The sequence below is a fragment of the Micromys minutus genome (assembly GCF_963924665.1).
Source record: "Micromys minutus genome assembly, chromosome: 5".
In the NCBI taxonomy this organism is placed as follows: Eukaryota; Metazoa; Chordata; class Mammalia; order Rodentia; family Muridae; genus Micromys; species Micromys minutus.
In genome coordinates this window covers 74049881-74071949 of record NC_137974.1, presented here as the reverse complement: position 1 = coordinate 74071949, position 22069 = coordinate 74049881, and the positions used below count along the sequence as shown (strand labels likewise).

Below are 22069 nucleotides of genomic sequence, written 5' to 3'. Positions count from 1 at the left end.
GAGGATTCATTCACACAGCCTTCTAGAAAACAAGCTAGAATGTCTCGTTCAAATCAATATAGCTATACACTGTTCTCCAGTCTCCTCGTCCAAAACAAAAAGGCTTCATAGACACTGAATCTGTGTTTGCTCAGTGTGACTCCCGAGGACTTTCATTTTCAGGAGGGGTTTGGGTTGTTTGTTTATTTTGGTTTGTAACCTGGCTCTCCTGGAACTCACTATAGAAGGCAGGCTATCCTCAAGCTCACAGAGATCCTCTGACTCCAAAGGGCTGGGATTAAAGGCATGTGTCTCCAGGTGCAGCTTTTTCTTGAAGATGAGGGTGAACACTAAAGACTTTGTCCACCCGGGACCAGTGAGTGGATCAATGCAGTGTGTGTGCAGCCTTTCTCCTTGATATACATAGGACCCGTTTTAAAAATCCAGTCACAGATCTGAAAATACCCAGGGATGGTGGCGCACACCTTGAATCCCAGCACTTGGAAGAGAAAGGCAAACGCTCTGGGAGTGTGAAGCCAGCCCGGTCTACAAAGCAAGTTCTAGGAGAGCTGGGGACTCTGTCTCAAAAACAGACAGACAAACAGACAAGCTTCCTATCACGATACCACTCACGTGACTTCAAAATCATGTATTCCAAATGATGCTATACACCAAGTATATGAAAAGCCAACGTATTAAGCAATGGAAGGTTTGAAATAGTTGTATACAAAAGAAAACAAAACAAAACAGAAACCCATCAACAGAGGATGAACAGTATGCCACACTCCTGAGTCTACACCATCTCAGAGAGATGTATAGCACATCCTATACAGTAGTGAAGGTTACAGCAGCTCTCCTTCCGTCTCCTGTTTCCGCAGCCTTTTCTCATCGGGATTCCCTAAATCATCAGCCTAGTGACTATATACACAGCGTTTGCTTCTGATTAAAGCATCCTAAATACCTGACAGTCAATTTTCTTTTGACAGTTTTCCCAGGTTTGCAATTTTTTTGCAAATCCTTCATCTGTACTTGGTATATTCTAATTCAAGATGCAAGGGAACCCATCGTGAGTGATGGTGTATCAAATATCAGGATGCGTATTTCTAGCCGCCCCGTATATGGCATCTTTCTCTCCCTTTTACTCCAGGCAGGTAGCATCTGAAGTGAAACACTTGTTGGTTATTCCCTGTTGCTCTGACATGCTAGCACTCCTTACCAAACTTGAAGTGGGGTTGAGCATGACCATGATCCTCCTGAGTCTACCTCCTGGGGTTCAAACTTCAGCAATTTATAAAACCACACACAGCAGTCCATGCCTACACCACAGCACTGGGGATACGAATGCGGGAGAATCGGGAGTTCAATGTCACCCTTGTCTACACAGGAAGCTAGACACTGGCCTAAGCTAGAGATCCTGCCTCGGAATACATTAATGAGAGAACTACTCATATGCAATGGTATTTAGTCTGCATGACCCCAAGACCATTATTGAGTATAAAGAACAAGTTTCACGTCTCAGAGAACCCCTCAGTCTCAGTCTCTTTTCTGGCCACTGGGATGTTAAAAGTACATGAGATTCCTACCGGCAGATTGCTCCACCCCCTTTTTTTCCTATTATACCGAGTTTATTTCTTGGAATTTATTACAGGGTAGAATTGTCACGTTAAAGTAATTGGGTCCTTGATAAGTGATCTTATCTACCATAGCCACCAGGCACCTCATACCGTGAACAGGACCTGCCAGCAGCAATAAGAGTTGCCCATTCAACAAAGGCACCCATTCAGGAGGCTGGTTTCGACCTCAGAGCTTGAGAAAGGCATTGTACATTGTGCCTATTCACTGGACTGGTTCACTAGCAAGAGCCCTAGATTTAGGGAGGAAAAAACAAAACAAAACAAGACAAAAAAAAAAAAACACAAACAAAACAAAAACTTTCCGAAGACATGTAAGGCAAGTTGTGCAAGGGCTGCTGGTAAAAATTAGATTAATAATATCATTCTCCTGCCTAACTCGAGCTGTTTCTCATACCGTTCAGACTCCCAACAAAGTAGACTTCTTGTAAGGTAGAGCCCCGGTCCCCTCTTCTGCTTGTTTACACAGGCAGTCCTTTGTTTTCCAATTTCTAGAAGACTAAGTCATTTACACATATAAGTAAATCTAGAGTTTAACGTATTTTTCTATTTCAATTATCTAGTCTCCTCTGCCCTGGTACACTTCCCGCACCCCTCCACCCCCAACACCACTACCACCATGCCTTGGCAACACCACTACCACCATGCCTTGGCAACACCACTACCACCATGCCTTGGCAACGCCCTGCTGTTACACAAAGGAGACCCGTCTAGGTGTTACACACACTAACACAATGGTAGTATTAATTAATAAATGGTATGGTATTGACATTGTTCCTGTCACGGGAACAATGTTAATAGTCTTGTTAGAAAGTTTTGTTTTTAGTTTCTTTAAAAGAATTACTGTTGTTTTAGATTTATGTTGCATGGGTAATACGAAGGATTGCCAAATACTTTTCACCTAGATTTCCCAGATAGTAGTTTCCTGCCACATGGTTTAGGCATCTCTATCTATATGCCATATGCTACCATGTTCACTTAACCAGTTGCAAGTAAGTTACTGCTGTGTTCTGAACCCTTTAGTGTCCTGAAAGGGCCGTAACCTTCAAAGGAAATAAGACCATTCCTGGGTAACTGCAGTCCAGCGATTAGAATCAAACATTAATATAATTCTGTCTACTCATCCACAGTCGGGAGTCTCCTCAATTTCCCAAGTAATGTTTTCATAGAAATTCTGGATCAAGGTGGAAATAGCCGTTCCATCTTCTGTTGGCGTAGCTGTTCTGAGACCGAGCTTATGTAGGAAAACAAAAACCAAAACAATGTTCTCTGTGCTCAGTATGAATGACATTGAGATGAATCTCAGAATGGGACCCAATGAGTTTCATTCTAAGGGATTGATAGCTGAGTTCAATTTCTTAATTTTTTTTTAAATTTAAGAACCCCTATATCTCAATGTCTTTGTGCCTTCTTTTAATATATTAGCCATACTTTATTTTCCTTCTTAAAGTCCTTCAAAGAGGGCTACAAGTGTGTCTTGGTGGCAGAGTACTTGCTTGGACATGTGCAGCCCTGGGTTAGATGCTGTCTGTCTTTGTGACACCCTCACAGGCATAGAATCTTGTGAACTGCGGCCATTTTTTTGGCCTTGTTTTTCCTATCTAACGGGAGAAGTTTAGAAACCTTTCGTCCAAGTACTTAGGAGGCAGAGGCAGGCGGATCTCTGTATCGGAGGCCATCTCTGCTCTACAGAGAATTCTGGACAGCTATCTCAAAAAAGAAAGAAAGGGAGAGAGAGGGAGAGAGAGAGAGAGAGGGAGAGGGAGAGAGAGAGAGAGAGAAGAAAAAGGAAAGAAGAAAACCAACTGATTTAATCATGTTAAGAGGGATAAACTGAAGGCTTTTAGAAATGAAACTTTCAGTCTGATTAGTGGGTATCACACCAAATTACCCACAGTATTTTCTTTTGGCATCTGTGTTACAGTTCCCAAACATTGCTTTCTTTGGTATCTTGTGTCTTTGTGGATGTAATTATTTGTGGTTCGAAAAAAAAATGATTCAGTTATCAGAGATAATAGGCTTATCTAGGAAGGGGGAGGTCCTTGCAAGTACAAAAAGAGTTTGGAGAGTTTAGAAAGCTGAGGCAAGCTACAACTACAGCAAAGGGCTCTCCCCTCCAATCTGCAGTGCAAGAGAAGGCTTGACAGAGGTGAGTGAACCGTACAAACTGGTTTCAAGTAGCCAAAAGTCTAAGAAAGTTCAAGGTCTTCAAAGCTATGAAATAGTTCTTTCCCAATATTTAATCATAACATTCAACTCTAGATACATTTGCTTTAAAATAATGTTCACTTTTTTGAAATTGTTTTTTGGGTTTTTTTTTTTTTTTTTTTTTTTTTTTGCATGTTTTTTCATTCTAATTATGTTGACACATTTTATCTTCTTCTGGTAAAATATATAGATAGTTATTTCTGGAACCCAGGTCTTACTTACTATGCAGCCCTGGACAGTCTAGAACTGGCTATGTGTACCAGGCTATTACTAAGCTAGAAAAGATCCTCCTGCATCTGCCTCTTGAGAGCTAGGATTAAAAGCATTTGCCACCACATTCAACCTTTTTTTTTTTTTAAATTTTACTGTATTTTGTTTGTGACAATGCCCCCTATGCAGACCTGAACAACCTGATAATATTTTGTTTTCTTTTTAAACTCTTTCTGGTGTGTATGGTAGTGTGTTTTTATAGCAGGCAGGTAGATCTCAGAGGACTTGTATGGGCAAATTCTCTCCTCGGACTCTGGGACCCAGAGACTGGGTTCAGCTCATTGGGTTTGCATGTTCCAATGTTGTCAATGTTTTTGGAAACTGTGATGCTTTAAAAGTCACATAGCGGATCATTGTGAGTGGATCATTATGAGTGGATCAGAATTGTATTTAGCTAGTTCTATCATTTTCAAAATGTTTAGGAGTATACATATATCGGTTAAATTCAAACTTTGTCGATACTGTTCAAGTTCGAAATTCTTGGTTTTCCTAATCAAGTTCCCAGGAACTTGTTGCTTAGATGTAATCTGCTGAACCCACAGATCTACTTTCAACATAAGGTTAGATCTTGTTTTCAAACCAAGTATTCTAGGGTCATAAAGTAATAAGGAATTATTGATAACTTATTTTTGTGGTAAATGAATAATTTTCACAAAATTTGGATAAGTCCAGGTCTGTGCTCGAGTGAAGGTCAAAGGTCATGGTATTTGACTCCTATAAACATTTACAAAGGTGGCCTAAAAATAGAGTTGTCACCCAAGAGAGTGTAATTAAAGCTGGCCTAGAATCCCATTACATGTTATAAGTATTTTAGTTGCTCAACAGAGCTAGGTTTGTTGAACTTCCTGGAAGTCAGCAAATATTCTAGATCTTGGAGACTCAAAGAGTGACATTTGGGGACCATGTAGTTTACTAGCAAAAAATGTAATGTGTCATTGGTGGTTAGGCCAGGAGGAAACTGGAATTTAGAGTTGTCATATACAAGAGCAGAGAAGTTAGATCACCTTGAAAATTTAGAGACTAAAACATTCAGGAAATGGTGGTGACCATAACTTTACTTAACCATTGGCCAGCCTATGACTGCAACTGTCGTGTAATATGTTAACTTGACTTGGGTCATTTTGGAGGTAATTGTTATAGTTATTGTAAACACAAAGTAGGAAAGGATCCTACCAGAGCATCCCAATTAGTGGTCTAGTCTTATTTCAGTAAGCTTATATAGACATGGTAGGAAATTCCATTACCAAACTAGAAAATGTCATAGACATTTTTTAAATTCTATTTAGTGCTTTATATATTTTTTAAATGAAGACTAAAATCATAAATATTCAAATGAACAGATGGTTGGCTGCTGTCAGTCAAAGCAATAAAGGACTTTACAATTCTCACCAGGAGTGTATTTAGTTACAATTCACTTCTTTGGTCCTTTATATATTTTTTTAAGTGCAGTTCATTATAGAAGAACCTTTTTCTATTCTTCTCGAGTTTCTGATCTCTCTCAAAAATGTCAAAGCACATGAAAAGAATTGTATTCTTTTGACTCCATCATAATACTGAGGTGTCTCAGAGATGGGAAACGTGTACACTCTTTATTCTAGACTCTGATCCTTCCCTGGAAGATTATCTTCACCTTACTTCCCTTACAACATGCCAAGTTCCCAGACAGAAGCAAGCATTTCTGTGTGGGATTCCAAAGGCACCCTCCCTCCCCCCCCCAAAAAAAAAAAACATTTCATTCAGTTGTTATACCTTGTCAATAGAAATTGCATCACACTTAGGTTTGTATAACCTTATATCATTTGCTTGTTTGTTTTTAAGAGATGGAGGTCTCACAGTGTAATCCTAGTTGGCCAAAAATTCACTATGTAGACAAAGCTGGCTTCAAGCTCCCAGGATCTGTTTGTCTCTGCCTTTGACTCAATTCCTAGTACCACGAAGTAATTTAAAAGTTTAAAATTTTAATATAATTCAACATAGATTTAGACTCTCCAAATGACTGGGCACAGACTCTTACCCTCCTCAGAAATTGTGTTTAAGTGTCCATTCATGGACGTGCACGTGTGTGGCTGTCAGAGAACTCATAGGAGCTTGTTCTCTCCTTCTACCCTGTGGGTCCTTGGGATAGAACTCGGGCTCTCTGAACTCTCTGGCACATGCTCTCGCCCACGCTGCCTCTCCTAGTTCTGCCTTTTGATAAGAGGCGTGGAACCTGAGTTACCAGAAGCATCCCTATTGCTGCTATTGCTACTGATGCAATCATAGTTCTTGGAACTACAGAGGGAAAAAATAGGTTATGCACTCAGTGCACTAGACATCCGGTTTTATTCCCTGTGTGGTACCTACTTTATATTACCAAAGGCTATGCCATCACCCTGCCTTGAGTGGCAAGTGTCCTTCTGAGAGGAGCAGCTGAAAACTCTGGGCAGTCTCAGGCACTTCTATACTACACAACCACCCTGGGGAATCAAGAGATCTGCTTATCTTGCACCCTGCAGATCCCAATTTTATGAAAAGGTGAATCTATAGTTGGTAAGTTGCATGGAAAAACAAGGTGTGTTGCTATTGAGGACTTTTCTTAGTCTCTGACAAAAGGGGATGCTGTGGCCACTTGGATGGAATGTTTTTTTATTCTCCCTGAGTTCTGTTCTGTTTTCCTCTGTATAAAGATGGATGGTCCTATACTCCTTTGAATTGTTCTTAAAACAGGCTCTCACTGTGTAGCTACTGGGTGACATAGAACTCCTAGAGTTCTGCTTGCGTCTTCCTGATTGTTAGGATTAAAAGTATGTTGCACCACAGCTGGCCCTACTGAGGTCTTTACAAATTGTAAATTGTTTGTGATGCTAGAGATCCAATCTACACTTGTTTATGCTAAACAAACTCATCCCCTGTGTAAGCCAACCTAAACCCAGCTGGGCATGGTGACAAATGTCTTTCCTTTGTTCCAGCTTTTAGTGTTCTGCTCCCTCTCCCCCCCCCTCCCATAGTAGCTAAGTTATCGTTGCAGTACTTTGATTTAGTTCCTTGGTCTAAGAGTATTCTGAAAGTATCTGAATTTTTCACTATTACTCCAGATCTTCCAATGACGCTATTAACTTCCAGATAAAATCCAGACCCTTTAGCAAGCTATTTAGAAAGACTGTGCCCTGATCTGTGTTCTTACCCTTCTAGCCATTTTAGGCTTGGTTTCCAGCCTATGAGTCATGCTTCCTGGGGCCGCCACAGCTTCAGATCCAGTTTCTTTTGCTCAGGACATTGTCTTTCTAGACTATTTACTCTTTGAATCATTACCATTAGCTTTTCCTCAGCTATTCTAACAAGCAGAGCATTTTGTTTTTTGTTTTCTGCTATACAAAGCACTCATCAGCCTCTACAGCATTTATATTGCATTAATCATGTTTAGACCCTTTCTCTTATATTCCATGTTTTCATAGAAGAGAATTGCTATACTAATTTCCGTGTGCCTAAGATTACTTGGCAGATGACAGACATTTAATAAACTAGTGCATTTTGAATTAATACTTTATGATGATTTAGGATGTTTGGGTGGCTGCACTTTCTCTCTCTCTCTCTCTCTCTCTCTTTCTTTCTTTCTTTCTGGTAGAAAACAAACCCTGGGAATTCGGTCACGACTATGAGATTAGGTGAAATCAAGCAGGTAGATCCTTATTATAGCCCATGTTTACATAACTGCTTAAAAGAATTGTTTCCTAAAATGAATGAGAACTGACAAGTATCAGTGATGTGATTGAGTTCTTTTTGCACACTTAAAGTGGTGCCGGCATGCATCTTCTTGGCAAGGAGTTGTAGATCTCACTTCCCAGTAGAGTGATCCTCTGATCTCCCTTGCCTTAGCCTCAAACACTGAGAGTAGAGGCATGTACCACCGTGCCCAACCTGCTTACTACTTTTAATGTGTCTTCATCTATATAAAAGTTCCATTGGGACAGAAGCCATGACAGTAAACTAGGAGAGCACCTGGCATGCGGTAAGCAGGTATCACATAGGTTTTGTGGTAGGGAGAATGGTGGCTAGCCACATGGGTGAAAACTCCAGCTAGAGCAGAGAATTAAATCAGGAGGGCCTAGGACTCAAACTCTGGTGAAATCACTATTAAAGAGAAAACTAGAAATAGGGTGTCCTGAAAGGACTTTAGGTAGAAAATTACTTGAGGATACCTAAATATCATTTGAGTATCTGCTATGTGGATGAAGAGTTTGAGAACTTGAGGAATTTATTAGAGTCGGTGTGGTAGCACACACCTTTAATGCCAGGACTTGGGAGACAGGTAGGTAGAGCTGTGTGAATTTCAAGCCAGTCCGACCGTCTCAAAAGAAAGAAAGAAATGAAAGAGTTCACAAGAATTTCCTTTACACTCTTATTTGCCCTTATTCAGTGTCCTGCAATGACTGAGTGCACAGGTGGCAGTGTTTTCTCCACCTGCCCAAGGAAATGTCATACCTGTTAGCCAGGGGAAAATTATGACTCCTGTAGCTTTCCTAAAAGACGAAATGATCCCGTGTGTGCAGGAAATTGTTCAAGAACAGTTGATGTTCTTACGCAAGGCTGCCAGGGTGATGCAGCTTAGGATAAGTGCCTAAATGCCAACTCGGTGAATTAAATCTGTCAAGTGCCAGCCCTGCCATAGGACGCACAGCCAACCTTTAACATTCATTTATGTTCTTCTCCTTTCCTCCAGACACGGTAGATTCTTTTTTCCTAAGCTTTTTTTTTCTTCCTCTCAGATTGGAATAAGTCAACATGTTCTAGACAGTCACATGAGAACTACAGCCCTGCAGATTTCCAGTTCCCAAATGATCTGTATTCAGGCTGCAGAATCATGAGAAAAGAAAATTGCTAGATTTTCTAAAAATAGTTGTCAAACTCGATTTCATCAGGTACCAGAATGTAAACCTCAGGATATGAACCTGCTGAATTGTTAGGGGCCATAGTAAATCCTTTATTCAGCCAAAAGGAAGTCATTTTACCACAAGTTAAAAATGCTATTCTTTTGACCAGTCTGTGTTGGTCCATCTTAATGTGCATACTCTATTCCCAAGGAAGTAGTCTTCATATTAAGTAGTTGTAGAGATGAAAACATACTATCTGGCTTGAGGACTACACGAGCAATTTTCAGGTGTCCGTGTAAGTTTGAGAAGGGAAAGAAAATGCTTATGATACAAATCAGAGAGAACTTTAACTTTTTTAAATGTTGAGTTCCTGGCTTGATTTAATTTTAGAATCTATCACTTCCTACAACTTTATTAGATAATTTGCTATATTCTCTTTGGCCAGGCATAGTAAGGCATACCTGGAGTATTACCACTCGGGCAGAGAGATCTGGAGCTCAAAGCCAGGGTCAGCTATATAGTGTTTGAGACCAGCCTACATCACCTGAGACCTTACCTTAAAGACAAATAAAAGTGAAAACCCCATAAAGATGCTGAATATTGATCCACCTGGGTTCATTCATGAATATTTAGCCATAGTAATCTCCTACGTGACTGAAAGTTTCTATGTTGTCTGACTTTATATAAAACATAATAGCCTGCATTGGCCTATGGATTTGGCCTTGAGGTTAGATTCCTTAAAATTTATGACAAACTTAGCTCATTGGAAATTACTGTCTAAAATTCCAACAGAAACTTTGACATAGTACTGTATTTTTATTCATCAGTACATCTCTGACTCTAGTAATATTTCCTTTTTTTTTTTCTTAAACATTTTTCCAGTTCTGGGAATTAAACTCAAGGCCTTTTTAAGGCACTCTAACCACTAAGCTATATCACCAGCACTCTTGTTGCTTTTTAGTTGTGTGTTTTTGTGTGAGCAAATGGTGTTTGCAGAGGCTAGAGGAAGGTGTCAGTGTCACAAACCCTGACTCTAGAGTTATAAAAGGTTATGAGCTGCCCAACACAGATGCTGGGAACCAAATCTAGTCTTCTAGAAAAGCAACAGACTCTTAGCCACTCTAGTACAATTTTCCTTTTTGAGAACAGAATGAACGCTGGATCCTGTACTCTCCAAAGTAATTCAGAATATAGGTCTGTAAAACTAGACCCAGCCTGACAAAAAAAAAAAAAAAAAAGTAAATGATTTACCCATTGGGTATGTTTTAGTTTTTAGTTTTACTAATTGCTATTCTAGACAATACTGACAGTGGCCATTGCTGTACAGCCACTTTTGCTAAAACCTTTCTTAAATATGGTAATAGGAGCTCTGCCCAAGTAGCTACACACCTATTCAGCTCTAGCTATCCGGTATTTGCCCATACCAATAAACTTAGTCCACCGATACATTAGTGTTCCTTACTTGACTCTCACACATGTGATCTTTCTGTGCAACAATACCATTTTGCTATGTAAATGTAGTTCTTCGGGGTGTCTTATGGCCCCACACAATCCAAAGATTCTGAGGGTGAACTCTTTTTATACACCTGGCATAAATGGGATCATTGTTTACAGATGTACTGTGCTTGAAGATTCTCTATTTCCATTTAGATTTGATCTGTTGCCTTCTGAGGTCTTTAATCTTCCATCGCAACCTTCCCTTCCTGGCTTATCTTCTAGGTATTGTGTTTTATACAAGGAATATGCTGATAAAAGCTGGAAGGACAAGTTTTATTAAGGAGCTTCCAGTGGCATCTTTTCTGGCTAAAGTGGTTCTCTTCCATTTAGGGTTTCAGGAGTCTAATCACTAGGTTTTCAAGGTTGTTTTCTTCTCTTAAAGTCTGTTAGAGGTGCTTAATGCACCAACCACAAGTGGGTAAGTCCTCAGGGATCACCTTGCTCAATGTTAGGATGGGGTTATTCCTGAGATCAGCTTCCAACTTACTCAATGGCTAGAACAGACACACTCAGCAAACCGATAAGCCCAAGGCACCAAATAACAGCAGCTGCCAAAGAGATTGGCCATGACTGCCTTGTGAAAATTTAGTGGACTGGCCAGCAAGTCTGTATCTTAGTTTAAAATACATTCTTTCAGCAGCAAATAATGGAACTCCCTTTCCAAATAAGACTGCGTGGTAACTCCTTATAAAAGGGTAATCCCAGCAGAGATGATTCCTCTTCCTGAGAGCAGCAGCCAAGCTTCTAGTGCTCGGTGAGGACAGCTAATGGAGTACTGCACACCAGCAACTCTCATATCGTCAGCAATTACAGGATCTGCGGATTACACAGCTCACAATCTGCACCACAAGTTGTACAAGAAAACTAAGACACTGGTTTACTTTTGCTTACTATTTGCTGAGTTATTTTAGCTCACCAAATTCCCCTTTCGAAAACGTGTCATTATTTTGTTTGACTGAGTTGACCAACCTTTGGAGTAATAGAGGCTGATTTAATGTTTAAATGTGTTATTATACAAGTTGGCCAAGCTTATTTACTAATGCATTCTGCCCATATTTTCCCCAAGCTCAAGTTAATACTTATCCAGAGTCACTGGTCATATGAAAAGGTTTTACGTCTGTAATACTGAATCTGCCTTCTGTTCCTGGTCTGCTTAACTTCACTTTACTGTCCCTAGATTTTTCTTTTAATCTTCCTGCATTGTCTTACATAATTTAATCGTTACCCTACTTCACTTGTTTGTGAAGGGATCTGTGTCTCAAGTTTTTGACTTTAAATGGATCCCCTGGGCAAGCAATTTTTAGTGACAATGAGTTGCTGTTTTTGTTGCAGTTATTAAAGGTCTGGCCTCTTTTTTTTTTTTTTCAAATGCACTTACTTTGCTTACAGAGTGCATGTTTGTAAGACAGTTGAGTTTAACTACACAAGGAAAGTCTCTAAATAGAAGTGCTAATAAATCACAAAATGCGGTACACAGAGAGAGGGAGGGCACAACTTGATTCTTATGGTTTCTCCAACTGAATGTGCAGAAAAACAGGGAACAAAAGGCCTCAGTGTTGTTGGAAAGCTGAGTTCTTCAAAGCAGGTAAAGGTCCTGTTTACCTGTCCCAGATGAAAGCTGCCCTTGTATGATACAGAAACGACGGTGCTCAGGCTTCACTTAGAAACCTAGATTAAAAGGACACTGGAGCGGACTGAAGACCAACAAAAGGAGAAAGCTTAGCTTTTGACTCAAAAAAAAAAAAAAAAAAAGCCATCAGTCCTTGATAAAGCTGAAGATTCTTAATTTTTAAAAAAGCTTCCCCTTAGCAAAAGCTAACCTTTCATTATCTGTGAGTGAGCAGCAGTACAAAGAAAGGATGCATGTGATTTCGAAATGCCACAACCGAGCCAACAGCAGTTGCCAGCATCAGCAGTTTGGGGGTGTAACCTAAAAAGGAGGAGGAAAAAAGGGAAGAAGAAAGGCTCCGGAGCAACTAGGCTTCACTTGCCTCAAAAAAAAAAAAAAAAAGAGAGAGAGAGAGAGAGAGACATTTCCCCGGTTCCACGGGCTAATCTCTGCGGAGAACCTTCCCACGTGGAAGTGCGGGTGGTGACGCGAACCCCTAGTCCCAGCCTAGGGCCGGGCTCTGGAGCCGTGAGTCACCCGCCCAGCGGTCATGCGACATCAATATGGGGTGATGACGGAGATCCTGGGGCGCAAGTGCCAAGGTAAACCGTTGGCCAGCGCGGCGGAGCTATGGCCTCGGGCTACAGGGTTCCTCCCGCCGGAGCCGCGTTCCAAGTCCAGACTAAGTCCGGGGCCCTAGAGACGGGCGCGTCTGGTGGTGAAGAGCGGCTGGCACTCCGCGCCATTCATCAACCGGTTCGCACCGGTGGCGACTGCCGCGAGTGACGTTAGCGCCCCGGGCCCCGCCCAGCGCCGCTGGCGTTCCGCGCCGTGATTGGCCGCCGCCGGTGCGCACGTCGCGCCGGCTATAAAGGGGCGGGCTTGTGACGCAAGGGCGCCTGGGCGCGCGCATTGGCTCTGGGTTGCGGCCGGCTCGGCGACGCTCCTCGGGCAGCTCACTGCATGGTCGTCTGGTGCCCCCGCCGCCTGCATCGCTGCCGCCGCCCCGCGACGCCCACCGCCGCCTGCCCTGCCGCCGCCGCCGCCTGCGCCGCCTCGGGATCGGCTGTATGATTAGGCCACAATCTTCAATGAGTAGACATATTCCTGTGAGTACCGCGGGCCGGGCCTTTGTTAAGAGCGGGCGACTGAAGAGGGGAGGGAGGCTGGCCGGCGGCGGGACCCGGACCGGGAGCGGCCGACCGGGCAGCCCGGCGGCTTTGTGCGCCTGCGACCCGGCGGCCTTTGTCCCGAGAAGCCGCGAGGGCGTCGTGGACGTGGCCCGGGCGGGGCGGCGGGGGGGAACCGGGACCGGGCGCCCCGGGCTTCCCAAGATGGCCTCGGTGGCCGCCCGCGCTCGCCACCGCGAACCCGTGATTGCGGACCTCGCGGCTGTGCGCGCCGCTCAAGCCCGGACTTGCCCGATCGCCGCCGGGCGTCGGTAGGGGTGACCGGGGCGGCAGAGAGGGTCCTTTAACCGGCCCCGAGACGGGTTACGCTCCGGGCCGCCCGCTCTGGTGCCGGGAGCAACAGGAGCTGCTGGGCAGAACTGCGCGGCTCCTGTTGAACGAGCAGCCCTGCACCATTCCACCGCCGGTGAGACGAAATTTCTACGGTGTCGCACTGACCCGAGGTCTCGATTCGGGGGTTGGAGGTCGTGCATCCTGGCTTGCTTTTTCTTTTTCTTTTTTTCTAATTCGTTTTTTTTTTTTTTTTTTTTTTTTTTTTTTAAATGCTGGTTGTTTCGTGCCTGCTTAAACGGTTGGAGAACCAGACAAGCGCGACCTGTTTCGGGCAGGAAACTGCGCCTTGCATTCGCAAGATTAGGCGACTTGCCTGAAACCTGAGTGTATTTGGAACGGAATTGGATAAAGCAGATGATTCCACAGATTGGTTCTATTCTGCAGTCGGACCGACTTGACTTAAGCTAATGCCACACACACACACACACAAATGATCATTTTTCTCTGGTTATGTGCTGTTGGTGTGTACAGTTAAAATGGGAAGATCTTTTCTCGTGTCTTAGCTTTAGTTTTTTGCCTTTGAGGGAATGGGGGCATATTAACAAGGGTGTCGGTGGTCTCCACTGTTTTAACAGAAGTGTCCTCCAGCCACTGGGCGGCTCCACTCATTTCAAACCAGTTCAGGAAAAAAAAAATTTTCTTGCCGCTTTTCCACTTCCTAATGGAACTCATTAAAGGCTTTGTATGTAGATCCTGTCTATGAATGTCCCATAAAGTGCCAAATTTACAAAAGAAAAAAATGTACCTCAAAAGATAACAATGTTTTCAGATTATTGGGAGTCTACTCCCTGAAGTACCAATATCTTTACTGTCTTACACACTTGTTCCTTTTTCTTTATGCACTGGACAGGTGTATCTTTTGAGATACACTGGTGTCAAGAATAAGTTGTCTTGCTGTGGTACCGTCTAGTAAATAGAGAGTTTGGGGAGATTAGTCCTTTGTTTCACCGGAGAAAGTCGTTTGTTCAGAAGGACAGTGATTTGGCTTTTATTCATTCCTACACAAACTGCCTAGAGTAGATAGACCGTAAAAGGTTTCGTTAATGCTCATTTTCTTCTAATGGGTTTACTTGAAAGGTAGGCTTTGAAAAAATATCGTGTGAATATTAATATACTATTTGGTGCTGACATGACTACGGTTTAATTTTTAAAGAGGAGCTTATGGAAATAGTATTTGTCACATAGTTACATTGTATTTGAGACCATTATAAAAGTCTTACCATACATTGTTTTTTCATATTTGAGTTGGATTTTAGTTTTATATCAGGTAACTGGAATTGGAGTTTTAAAATAGCAAAAAGGTAAATTGCGTATTTTATTTGAACATGACTTGTCTTAAGTAGGATATGGTTGAAGACCTAAGTAAATTGTATTTACAAGAGCAAATGCAAAGAAATGGCATAAAAAAAGTTCTTGGGAGTTTTTAATCAGGAGATTACTGAGTTTCACTTAGAGAACAATCATTCAGTGCAATGTGTTTTATAGAAACAGACTGCCTGGCATTCCAGGCAACCTCCCTAGAGATGAGTCCCACAGTCTTCACCTTCACAGTTCACCTTCTACACACTTCACCTTCACAGTTTCCTGAGTGCCAGATCAATGTTCCCTACTGTGAGAATGCTGATACTTAAAGCCATGGATGTGTGTGAATTATTTTTAATGCCAAGGAGCTGCTACAGAATACAAAAGGGAAATGGGCAGGTCTTCAAATATAAACTTTAGAGACTAAAATTAAGGAGTAATTTATTTAAAATGCTTTATAAGATCATATAACAGATATCTCCTTAGTTTGATCACAGTAGCTTGATAACAAAATATAAGAAATGTTTGAAATGTCTGAATTCAGCGAATTGTGCAAAGACATCAAAGCATCAGACTACATGAAGTTTATATTTGTGTTTAAAATGGTAGGCTAAGGCAGTCTAGAAAACAGTGTACATAGTTGGGGCCAGAACAAAACTAACTGAAAGGAGTAAGTGTATGTGTATAGATGTATAAATGGAATTCCAGATGTAGCAGTGACCACTCTAATGGGCCTGCAACTGCTCGATTTAGGCCTATTGATTTAAAATGTAGTAACCTTGAATTTTGTAATGTAAGTAAAAGTTAATGTCAAATTAGTTTGTCTCTAACTTGAGCAGTTGTGTACTTAGTGGGAAAATCATGACATATTGCTTTGGAATTAGAAAATAACTTTTTCTTTTCTTGCTTTCTTTTTCTTCTAAACAGCAGTTCTGTGGTGTTCTTGGTCACACATTTATGGAGTTTCTGAAGGGCAGTGGAGATTACTGCCAGGCACAGCACGGCCTCTGTGCAGACAAGTGAACTGTAGAAATTCATTACTACTCCACCAAGAAGCCCCCGTAAATAAGTGGAGAACCTGGACACCGGCGTGTTGAATTGAAATCTGCAGAGCATTTTACAAGCGCTCAGACCTGGATGGGGTAAACCTCAGTGCACTTCCTTTGTGTTGCCTCAGTATTACTGGATTGAAGAATCACTGCTTCTTGTTAGGAGGTTCATTTCATTGCCCGTTTCCTGATTCATACTCAAAGCACTGAGAATTTCAAGTGGAGTATATTGAATATTAAAGTAGACTTCAGGCTGGTTTTGTTTTTTTTGTTTTGAATCATTTCTGTATTCAGTTTTTTAATTCTTTCATAACCCTCTTGGGTGTTTTTTAAACTAAATTAACATGGCTCGAATGAACCGCCCTGCTCCTGTGGAAGTCACATACAAGAACATGAGATTTCTTATTACACACAATCCAACCAATGCGACCTTAAACAAATTTATAGAGGTGAGATTCAATTTTTTAATGTCCTAATGTTGTAGTTTAATAGTGAGTCTGCTTGAAAATTGTTGTATCTATGGTTTTCATCCTCAGAGAGGAAATATTTGAATGGTAGAGGTGTGCTATACCTTGAGAACTGTACCCTTGAGTTTGCTTAGTTAAATTAACAAGGCAGAGACTACCACTTAGACTTTCCATATATCTTCTTAGCCTAGTGTAGTAAACTTGGATTAGTGTCTTTGATTTTATCTGTGCTTTGAATCGAAGATAATTTTCAGCTGCTAATTTCTTGTTTTCTGGTGACCGCTATGAGACCAATTTGCTTGTACAAGGAATTTAATTCCAAGTACCTTGTGTGAGCACACATTATGAAGTATAAAAATCTACGGATGCTCAGATAGCATAAATAGTTGAATGTTACATCATTTTTAAATTATAATGTCAGTGAGTTGAATTATAACTAATGCATTCGTAAGTCTATGGATTTGTCTTTAGTGGTGAGTTGCTTTTTCAAATTGAAGTGAGGACTTGAGCCTTTGAAATTATTCTCAGACTTGGGTCTGAGGAGGTCCAGTCAGTAAAGCACTTCACTGCTCCTGCAGACAGCCCTGCTGCTTCTTGGTGGCTAGCCAGCCTAGCCTCCTAACAAGCTGCGGGACAGTGAGAGATGTCTCAAAGTGAGGTGACCAGCACCTGGTAACTTGATGTACCAAGTACTCACAGAAGGAAAAATTTGGGGTTTGGATTTTTGTTTTACCAGAGTTCAGGGTTTCTATTCTCCCCAGTATAGCATTATTTAGCAGTCCTGTTCACTCTAGTGTGGAGCAAACATGAAGAACAGGTTTACCATTTGTTTACTAGCTGATCAGAAATGGTGCAGATGGCACAGGGCACAGCAAGAACACAGTTCCAAAGACCTCAGTGGTTTATTTTAATGCATGCATTGTTTCCTAGGAACTTAAGAAGTATGGAGTTACCACAATAGTAAGAGTATGTGAAGCAACTTACGACACTACTCTTGTGGAGAAAGAAGGCATTCGTGTTCTTGTAAGTACTTGAGTTTTTATGTATTTGTTACACTACAAAAGTTTATTTAGATCATCAGACCATGTTTTTTAAGTCAATAGTAACATGTAATTAAGCATTTTATCTGCTCTTTGAGAGTCTTGTTGCATAGCCCAGTTAGCCAGAAAAGTGCTGTGAACTAATGGGCTGCCTGCCTCTCCTAGATTTGGGGACATAGGGGTGTACCAGTGTACCTGGCTAAGTTAAAGTTCTAAAACATTTCTTTTGAATCAGGACTGGCCTTTTGATGATGGTGCACCACCATCCAACCAGATTGTTGATGACTGGTTAAGTCTTGTGAAGATTAAGTTTCGTGAAGAACCTGGTTGCTGTATTGCTGTCCATTGTGTTGCAGGCCTCGGCAGGTAAGGAACTACCTGATTTCCTCCTAGCTCGGTGGCTCTTACCCTTCCTATTGCTGCAGCCCTATAATATAGTTCCTTATGTTCTGGTGGCCGCCAATTAAAACCTTATTTTGTTGCCACTGTTGTGAATCATATATAGATCTGATATGGAGTCCACAGGTTGAACTGCTGTTTTAGATAAAGGTCTAAGTTGAAAGTTTCAACACTCCAGATTCTATTTGGGATTGGCCCTGGCCCCTATGCCTGCTAGACAAGGACTCTACCACTGTTGTACCTTTCCGTCCCCACTTGCCTTATTTTCAGACTGGGTGGCCCCTGCTGGTCTTGAAGTCACTTCAGTAGTAGGCTTGGGAATTGTAATTTTCATGCTTCACCTTTCCAAGTAGCTGAGATCCTAAGCCTATAGCATCAAAGCTAAGCTTTTATATTGTGTATGAACAACTAGTTTTACAGGGTTTAATTATTGACCAAATTTTTACCTTACCAGAGCTCCAGTGCTTGTTGCCCTCGCATTAATTGAAGGTGGAATGAAATATGAAGATGCAGTACAATTCATAAGACAGTAAGTAATAAACCTTTATTTTTCATGCCTGCTTATTAGTAAATATCTGAATTCAGTAAAACCCAAGCCATGTATTAACTGTTTTGATGTGTGTGCTTTCTGAGTATATGTTGTATGCATGGGGTCCCAAGGGGGCATCGAATGCCATAGAAGTGAAGTTTGGGTGGCTGTGGGCCACCTAGTGCACGAAGGGAACTTAAACCTGGTCCTCTTAAGAAGCAAGTGCTCTTAACTATCCCCCCAAATAGATATTTTTTAAGATAAGTATACTAAGGCAGGGATCCAACCTTTTTGTATTCATGCAGAGAATTGTTGGATTTTTTTTCCTGCTTTTTGACTCAATGTGCTTTTTAATTTACATTTTGCTGAGATGTATAAATCTAAGAACAGAGAGGTGTTTTGCCCTAGTCTCAGAATCATTTATAGGTTAAAAGTTAAATAAAACTGGCATATTTAGAAATCTCTGTTCTAGATAGTTTTTTTTTTTTGTTTTTTTTTTTTTTTTTTGTTTTGTTTTGTTTTTTGATTTCATTTTCCTTGCCACCAAAAATGGTACTCCTAATCTCTATCATGATCAAAAAGAGTTCTGTCTTTTCCTTGTTTCCCTCCAGAAAGCGGCGTGGAGCTTTTAACAGCAAGCAACTTTTGTATCTGGAGAAGTACCGTCCAAAAATGCGGCTCCGCTTCAAGGATTCCAATGGTCATAGAAACAACTGTTGTATTCAATAAAACTGGGGTGCCTGATGCCATTGCCTTGGAAAGGAGACTTCAGATGGGACCTGATTTGTCATCCGTAATTACCCAATGTGTCAGCTTACTATATAAGTCTACTGAAGCTCCACAGGAACATTGAAAACAGTTCTACAAGGCCACAAGCTTGGCAGAACTGCAACCTCTATGTGTGGGCTGTGATCAACATGTTTGGACACTTAGCAAAAGGCTTTGCTGGTCAGCATTTAAAATGTGCTTATTTGTACCAATTGACCTTCCCTAAAATGAGGTGTTGAGTTATGTCATTAAATGTACTCCTGTGCCAGAATACTATTAGTCTATAAGGAATTTAGAAGGATTAGGTGCCAAAAGACCCAGCACAATACTTGTATATTTTTATCATCATACAGAACCAAAATCCCAGGAACTAAACTCCCTAGACCTTCCATGGTGTGTTCCTTCAGTCATTTCCAACACTGCAGGGTTCTCCTTATCTGCCTGCTCACTCTGTGTTTACATCTCCCACACACGCACCACAACACATCAGGTTTGCTCAGCTGTCACTTATTTGTTAAACTAAGTCTTGCGGCGATTATTTAATGTCTTTGTCTTATTTTGTGCTGTTTGGAGCAACCTCCATTTGAAAATCAACTTTGTTACAGAAGCACATATCTTCAATAATGTCTTCAGACAAAAAGCCTTATAGTTAATTTAATGTTTGCACTCAGGTGCAACCTAACAGGGAGGGCCTGAAAAAGAAACGAGAGGAGGCTATTAAGTATTTTTAGTAATATGTTGCCTTTGTCTTGTGCAGAACATGTAGAGTATGCTCTTTAATTTAGTAAATATTTTTTAAGACATAGAGATACATTGTCGTAGCTAACCAATTCTTAATCAAAATTCCCAAAATTCTTTTGTTTTCCTTACCTATCAGAAGCTTTCCAACTTGTTTGAATTATGGTTTTCTCTTCTCTTCCCAAACTCTTGCAAAAAAGAAAAAGTGGGATCTGCTAGCGAACTGAGCAGAAATATTTTATATGCCTTTTGAGCTATGTAACTTAATAATTGGATACTTGATCATTTGTTTTATTATGTAATTGATAAAAAGGTGATATGTATTAATGTTAGTTCAACCATATTTATACTGTCTGCGAATGTGTGGATATAGTTCTGTGGGAGAAATAGTTTGTCAGTGTTCACCAGCTTGTAAAAACTTAGTGTGAGAGCTTCAACATCTAAATAAATGATGAAACACATTCGTCACTGAGGTTACTTTGCTTAAAATTAACTTAATTTGTAGAAAACGGAGATTCGATTACTATCATTTCAATTTACAAACAAATTTGTTAGGGTTGCCAAGTGCTTTTTATTAAAAACTGCTCTTTAAAGGTCCAGATAATTGAGTCAGTTGGATGTTGGGTACCAAGGGAGAACAGTCTGTAGTAGGTGATGACCTTGAGTTTAGTCAGTCCATCAGTCACTCGTAGCTCTGGGTTTCCGATCCCGTTTTCTCATGTTTAAGTTCATTACATACCTGTATATATTAATTTGAACCTGAGTATTTGGCACATGGTGGCTTAATAAATTTTAACTTTCAATAATCTGAAATGTTTCATTTTCCTAGTTCATGCTAAATGAACAGGATTCTTTGAAAATTTGAAATGATACTCTAATACTTTTAAGGTGTTACATGCCAGTCTAGCATCAAAAAGGTCCTTGCTTATTACTAAGTGATACACTGTTACCACACAGCCCATAAATAAATGTGCTTATTGGGAGGAGAAAGGTGCTGTCATGATTGTTGAGAAATTTGACTTTATTGAGATTGATGTATGGTGCTAAAAGTCACTTTGCATTATAAATTTAACCTGTATGTTATAAACTGGTATTTGCTTTATATTTTCTGTGAATACAGCAATACTTTGCATTACCAACCAAGAAATACCTTTGGTCTGATAAGAATTTAAGGACTTAGAAGCTGAATTCTTAAATGCAAGTTGGCTGTTATAAAATGTACTCAGTGGGAGGTTGGAAGTTTAGCTCAGTGAGTAGATGCTTGCTTAGCAAACAGGAAGTCCTGAGTTTACTTCCCAGAGCCAGATAAATATACAGGAATCAGAAATCCAAGGTCATCCTCACCTATAACTTAGCCAGCCTGGTCTACATGAAATGCTGTGTCTAAATATGTCATGTGCTTGATTAAGTTGGGGCACTTTTAGTAGATAATATAGTGACTACTTGCTGATGTGATTACTCAGAAAATGGAGTCTCCTTTTAGAAGTGACACTAAAATAGGTACCAAGGGGCATTTCTCAGTAGCCAGCAATCATTGTGCCCACTGAGGGCAAAGCTTCCCTCAGTGCTGGGCCAAGTGATCACACTGCATGTGGTCAAGTCCCAGGATGTAAATGATAACAGGTCCCATAGGCTAGCTGTAATCTCAACTGAGGGATCTTTTGTGTTAGGAACACTGGCTAGTACTGCAAAGGAATTAGAAGGTAGTGGTGCCTGGTTCTGTTCAATAATGAAGTTTTCAGGAAATGTTATTCGGTGAGTGTTTCAAATGGGAAGTGACTTGATTTCTTAATTCATAAGTGAAAGGTTAAGATACACAAATTAGTGTCTGCTGTACACATTTATACCCCCCACTCTTAGAGTCCTTGAATTAATGTTGTGTGTTCTCCTTAACTCATGAATTGGAAATTAAAGACTGCTTTCAAAGTGTCTGTCAGTGTTTCTGCATTACCTTTAAGCAACTACACGAAGCCGTACTGGAGGAAAAGGAAAATTAAAATGTTCGTTTTCATTAGTCACTTTATGCATTGAGGATGGAACTGGCAGTGGTACACTAGACACGGATTGACTAGAGAGCGCACTTAGCTGTTGACTAGCTCTCACTTAGTATTTTACAGTCAAGGATGTGAGCCTCCAGCCAGGTAACTAACAGGTAGAAATCAGAAATCAAGCCCATACTTGAAGCTGAGTGTAGGGGTACACTCTCTAAT

General features: G+C 40.9%; 2 protein-coding genes across 3 annotated transcripts; both read left to right on the top strand.

Moving 5' to 3' along the window:
- Positions 1–13020: 13020 nt before the first annotated feature.
- LOC308420966 (uncharacterized protein) lies at positions 13021–15937 on the top strand. The gene is made up of 2 exons (XM_080917237.1): positions 13021–13153; positions 15797–15937. The coding sequence occupies exons 1-2, from the start codon at positions 13115–13117 to the stop codon at positions 15890–15892; spliced, it is 135 nt and encodes a 44-aa protein (XP_080773363.1). The 5' UTR covers positions 13021–13114; the 3' UTR covers positions 15893–15937.
- Positions 15938–16228: 291 nt separating this feature from the next.
- Positions 16229–21790, top strand: PTP4A1 (protein tyrosine phosphatase 4A1). Of its 2 annotated transcripts, none has more exons than XM_080917236.1 (5): positions 16229–16367; positions 17316–17408; positions 17661–17791; positions 18279–18353; positions 18969–21790. In XM_080917236.1, exons 1-5 carry the CDS (start codon positions 16263–16265, stop codon positions 19204–19206), a joined length of 642 nt encoding a protein of 213 aa, XP_080773362.1. In that variant the 5' UTR covers positions 16229–16262; the 3' UTR covers positions 19207–21790. The 2 variants fall into 2 exon arrangements, with proteins under 2 accessions (XP_080773362.1, XP_080773361.1); XM_080917235.1 differs by having other exon boundaries at positions 18965–21790.
- The last annotated feature ends 279 nt before the right edge of the window (positions 21791–22069 follow it).

Bases quoted from the DNA above. Each gene is read 5' to 3' on its own strand.
- PTP4A1 (XM_080917236.1), top strand. From the start codon at position 16,263: ATGGCTCGAATGAACCGCCCTGCTCCTGTGGAAGTCACATACAAGAAC. The intron at 16,368-17,315 runs GTGAGATTCAAT...ATTGTTTCCTAG, and splicing joins CCTTAAACAAATTTATAGAG to GAACTTAAGAAGTATGGAGT. The intron at 17,792-18,278 runs GTAAGGAACTAC...TTACCTTACCAG, and splicing joins TGTGTTGCAGGCCTCGGCAG to AGCTCCAGTGCTTGTTGCCC.
- LOC308420966 (XM_080917237.1), top strand. From the start codon at position 13,115: ATGATTAGGCCACAATCTTCAATGAGTAGACATATTCCT. The intron at 13,154-15,796 runs GTGAGTACCGCG...TCTTCTAAACAG, and splicing joins CAATGAGTAGACATATTCCT to CAGTTCTGTGGTGTTCTTGG.